This window comes from Ranitomeya imitator, chromosome 10 (assembly GCF_032444005.1).
Source record: "Ranitomeya imitator isolate aRanImi1 chromosome 10, aRanImi1.pri, whole genome shotgun sequence".
Classification (NCBI taxonomy): domain Eukaryota; kingdom Metazoa; phylum Chordata; class Amphibia; order Anura; family Dendrobatidae; genus Ranitomeya; species Ranitomeya imitator.
Window position 1 is genome coordinate 143,767,002 of NC_091291.1, and position 5,869 is coordinate 143,772,870.

Sequence of the window (5,869 nt, forward strand, 5' to 3'; positions counted from 1 at the left end):
AGACCTTCAAGAGACAGGAGACTACCTGGATGGAGGGGGTTTCCTCACAATCTGGTGAGGAAGGAGAAATGAAAGTAAAAGAGAAGCGCCTGTCAGATCAGTTGTATGTGACGGAGGGTTAAATAAGCTATTGATCGTGTATAACTGGTTGGAAACAGTTGAACTTGATGTAATTATGTCAGGCTCTTGTTAATGTAAGACAGGAGTTTACTGGGAGTCGGCGATGGGAGTTAAAGTGATTAAAGACGGATGGAAACTGTCAATGAATGAATAGATGAATTGGATGTCTGAATTTCCTGCTGCGATCTGGCGGGAGCCATAAAACCTATACTGTACAGACAGCCGAGCCATATAATCCATACATTTCAAAAACCTGACCGGCACATCCAAACATAGACTAAGTGTGAACAGGTGCTGAACCCAGAGTCGCCAACTCGTATATAGTCAAGTAAATGAGGCAGCACACTGCAGCGCCAAAACATGCAAACTTGAAATACGAAATTTGAACTGCATTACTGCACTAGAAATATGAAAAATGAGAGCGTTTAGCGCATAAAAATGGCCAATTTTATGTGTACCTCGTAGCCACTTTATGGCATCTCTCTTATACCAGGTCCTAAACTTGCCTTACCTCGCTGAGAATAAACGTCTCCATCTGAATGGGTACATGTGAAACCTCTTCTTAGGCTAAAATTCTCACTCACTGTGGAGGGGTATTGGACCTGCTGTAATTAAAACACCTGAAGCTAGGAGGCGGAGTGCACGATCAGAAGGCTAAAGAATACATTTCAAAAACCTGACCTGCACATCCAAACATAGACTCAGTGTGAACAGGTGCTGAACCTAGAGTCGCCAACTCGTATATAGTTAAGTAATCCATACAGACGGCCGAGCCATAAAAACCTATACAGACGGCCGAGCCATAAAAACCTATACAGACGGCCGAGCCATAAAAACCTATACAGACGGCCGAGCCATAAAAACCCATACAGACGGCCGAGCCATATAACCTATACAGACGGCCGAGCCATATAACCCATACAGATGACCACAGGCACCAGTCATTTCCTCGGTTAGTAAGGGGGAATTATGTACTGATTGACATCTTTCAGGGCAGAGCGATGGCATCATACAGGCAGGACCCCTCTCCTCGCACCTAGCAGGGGCTCCCCATATGGAACCTGTGTGTTCGGATAAAAGCTTTCCCTTGAGTTCAGCCATTTACACCACTGATAAGCCATTATTAGGAATCTACGAGGCGGCCATTCCTGTATCCAGTATCTCATGTACTAGTATTTGCTTCTTTCAGACGATTCTGTCTGCAGCTACAGCCCACTACACAGTAATGGAAGAGTCATCCATTAAGATTAGGACATAATAGTCTACAAACCATGAAATCTCTTTCAAGAGTTGGATAAACAACCGTCCATGAGCAGAGAAATCAGCCACAGTATCCCGAATCCATCGACCCCGTCATGTTGATGATGGCCGTTCCAAAGAGGCAGGGTGTTTGGGAGCCATAGTTGGACAGCGTTCCTGAGGGGCCACTTCTTCATGGACGATGTAACTGCTCAGCAATGGTGGAGGTGGGAACCAAGTAGAAGCTCGATAGTCCACAACGAGCAGGCAGCACAGAGCAAAGTAGACCAGTCATGATTTCGGAGTCATTTGTGGAGACCGTCTTTTATTATATTTATATTTCTTTAACATCTTGTTTAAACAAGGCTTAGAAAATCTTCACATCATCGACAAACTCAAGGGGACACGTCCCTTTCCTCACGTGAGTTCATGTAAGTGAGCGGAGACCTTTTAAGTCCATTAGTCGCTCTGGCAGCCACAGATAATAATAATAATAATAATAATAATTTTATTTATATAGCGCCAACATATTCCGCAGCGCTTTACAAATTATAGAGGGGACTTGTACAGACAATAGACATTACAGCATAACAGAAATACAGTTCAAAACAGATACCAGGAGGAATGAGGGCCCTGCTGCTCGCAAGCTTACAAACTATGGGGAAAAGGGGAGACACGAGAGGGGGATGGTAACAATTGCTTTAGTTATTCGGACCAGCTATAGTGTAAGGCTCAGGTGTTCATGTAAAGCTGCATGAACCAGTTTCCTGCCTAAGTATGTAGCAGTACAGACACAGAGGGCTAATACTGCATAAAGTGTATGAGAACATGATGCGAGGAACCTTTTTTTTTTTTTTTTTTTATTATAAATAGGCCACACAGGGATCGTTAGGTTAATGCATTGAGGCGGTAGGCCAGTCTGAACAAATGAGTTTTTAGGGCACGCTTAAAACTGTGGGGATTGGGGATTAATCGTATTAACCTAGGTAGTGCATTCCAAAGAATCGGCGCAGCACGTGTAAAGTCTTGGAGACGGGAGTGGGAGGTTCTGATTATTGAGGATGCTAACCTGAGGTCATTAGCGGAGCGGAGGGCACGGGTAGGGTGGTAGGCTGAGACCAGGGAGGAGATGTAGGGTGGTGCTGAGCCATGGAGTGCTTTGTGGATGAGGGTAGTAGTTTTGTACTGGATTCTGGAGTGGATGGGTAGCCAGTGTAATGACTGGCACAGGGTAGAGGCATCGGTGTAACGGTTGGTGAGGAATATGATCCTGGCTGCAGCATTCAGGACATTGGAGCGGGGAAAGTTTTGCAAGAGGGAGACCGATTAGTAGAGAGTTACAATAGTCCAGACGAGAATGAATAAGTGAAACAGTCAGAGTTTTTGCAGAGTCGAAAGTAAGAAAAGGGCGAATTCTAGAAATGTTTTTGAGATGCAGGTAAGAAGAGCGAGCCAGTGATCGGATGTGGGGGGTGAATGAAAGGTCAGAATCAAGGATGACTTCAAGGCAGCGGGCATGTTGCTTTGGAGTAATGGTGGAACCGCACACGGAGATGGCAATGTCAGGCAAAGGCACAGATAAGTGTAAGCTAATTTTATTACACCACGCTGCTACCTATATAACCATATAAACGTTCCCAAACTATTAAATTCATAAATAAGTCTGCTAATAGCGATCATAAGGACCCATTAATAGGGCAGCTTTCATTCCATCCATTACAATCCCAAACATCTGACATTGTGGCGGTTCCTCTCCACTAATAACATCATCTTGAATAGATTGGCTTCTTATAATAATAAATCGGTGTCACCCAGACGCGTGGTGCTGATGTTCATAAACATGTCGACAAATGTAGGTGAAAACCAAGAGAGGAACCTCATCCCTTTTCCTGCAAAGTGTGAGGAGGTCGGGGTTCTCGCCACCTTAATTTAGGAATATTGATGCACCATTCCCGTACGCTGTAACCATAAACCAGAAGATGTAGTGCTACGATGTAAGCAGGGATCGTGTCATCATTCTGATCTTTCACTTTTTACAGATGGACACCAGGACGTGATCACCTGAGCTTTACTCCACCGCAGCCGGTTACGTCCATGTTCCTTGTGCGACTGCATTGGCCACAATCACATAGACGCAGACTTTAGCATCAGAATTTACTGTTTTCATTAAGGCTATGACATATCCAATCTGATTACCACAGAATGAAGAAGAACCATACAGTAGTCATTGAATTCTTCCTCCTTGGCTTCGGGGGTCTCCACGGTCTTCAGATCCCTCTGTTCTTGCTGTGTTTGCTGATTTACGCTCTGTGCTTGATTGGGAACCTCATTATTTTAGCTCTGGTCTCCTCCAGTCACCTCCTAGACTCCCCCATGTACTTCTTCCTCTGCCACCTGTCTATGTGCGACATGCTCCTCACCACGGACATCGTGCCCAGTCTTCTGCACATCATCTTGAGAAATGGCCGAGCCATGTCATTCCCTGAATGCATCACCCAGTTCCAGTTCTTTGGGGCAACTACTGGAGCCGAATGTCTCCTTCTGACAGTCATGTCTTATGATCGATACTTGGCGATCTGTCAGCCCCTGTCTTATACACCAGTTATGGACCCCAGGCGGAGGCACCTCCTCGTGGCGGCTTCTTGGGGTCTGAGCTTTGGTATCACATTAATCATTGCAGTTCTGATGTCTAGACTGAACTTTTGTGGCGAGAACGTCATTGACCATTTCTTCTGTGACTTTGTTCCCATCCTTCAGCTTTCCTGTTCCGATACTCGATTGTTAAAAAGCATTGATCTCATCCTGACGGCTCCGGTGACCCTGTTACCCTTCATGACCATCATTGTCAGCTATGTCTGTATAGCGGTGGTCATCATGAAGATCCCGACAGTGACGGGACGGCAGAAGGCGTTCTCTACTTGCAGCTCTCATCTCACCGTCGTCTCTATATATTACTTATCGCTTATTGCTATATATATGGTGCCGACCACTGGACGCTCGATGATTGCCTTAAAGATTCTCTCCTTAATGTACACAGTCGTCATCCCTTTTCTCAACCCTTTAATATACACATTGCGAAACCAAGAGATCAAAGCAACATTTGCAAAAATGGTTTGTTTAAAGTGAAAAAAAAAAGCAAAAAAAAAAAAGGGTTTGCAGAAACAATAACAAAATGCAAAGAACAGGAATCCTGCCCTGTGAAAATAAAGCGTGATCTCCAAAAATGAAAAGTTCTGCAAGTTTCAAATGCTTTTGTTTTATTTTGCACTATATTCAAGATCTCCTATTGCTGATAATAAATGGAAATTATTTTTTTGCAGTAAGAAGTTAGCACAATGAGATTGGGGTATATGACAATGATACACTGAGAAAAGGTACTGGACAATGGAAAAATGATGTTTGGGGTATATGAAAAGGACACACACAAATGTTAGGGTACAGTCTAATGACAAAGTGACACTTGTGTACAAGATGGCACCGGTACTTAAGACACTTGGGCCCTAATTCATAAAAGTGTTATGTTTTGAATTTTCACAAAATTTTTGCACATGAGGTCGTACCAAACATTGTGACGTTTGGTACTTTTAAGACTAATTTGGCATCGCAATAATGGATGGAGCGGATTCAGGAAAAGGGGCCTGGTGACGAATACTCGACTAATTCATGACTATCTGTGCCACACATTATGCTACAAGTCTTACTCCCGTTACTTCAGTCTGTTAATGAATCAGACGCCTCTGACACCGCCCTAACCCGTCATCAAGAGTGTTGTGAACAATGATGGTCTTGTTTAATCGGGGCCTTACGGAAGGATATTATATTAGGGAAATTAATATTAGGAGACATTCCTGTATATGTTATAAATCAATTTTGGGAGGTGGTGGTTATATCTTATTATGGAGACTACATCTGGAGTAAGGAGACTTATAGGCCAAGCAATGCTCCTTGGGGAAAGGGAATCCAAATTAGCAAGGTCTGTTGTGTCACCTATAGGAGCGACTACTAGTCTGACTCTTTAACAAACCCTTCAAAATGACTAAAGCCCCCCAAAACACAATAAATCAGTTATCTGACTGACAGCTATATCTCCTAACCCCCCATATCAGAGGTTTTCCAGGTGGCGGCTCATCTCTAGAACAAGAGTCTGAGATTGTACATGCCAGATCCTTCTCTACCTGGACATCATCTGCTGGGGGCCATTATAGACCCCATAGCAGTAGGTTCGGACAAGGTTATCTAATGTGTATGGGGGCCGTAAGGATATTTACCCAAACCCATTCCTAAAGTAAAGACACTTGTCTGCGTACGGCTCTTTCGGGGCTCATAGGCCGCCTTTGTGCAGAGCGGGGTAGCGGTGTGTGGCCGTTGATGGAGAGTTACGGAGTTATTGTTTTTCCTTGTGGAAACGCCCATCTTCATCATGTCAAACTCATGCACTTATAAATTCACATAATATATTGGATCACGGCGACCATAAGGGCAAGGAATTCACAAATTCTCCGTCATCGGA

The 5,869-nt window shown here is 44.0% G+C and overlaps 1 protein-coding gene across 1 annotated transcript; it reads left to right on the forward strand.

Moving 5' to 3' along the window:
- Positions 1 to 3,561: 3,561 nt before the first annotated feature.
- LOC138652271 (olfactory receptor 1M1-like) lies at positions 3,562 to 4,485 on the forward strand. The gene has a single exon (XM_069743040.1). The coding sequence runs from the start codon at positions 3,562 to 3,564 to the stop codon at positions 4,483 to 4,485; it is 924 nt and encodes a 307-aa protein (XP_069599141.1).
- The last annotated feature ends 1,384 nt before the right edge of the window (positions 4,486 to 5,869 follow it).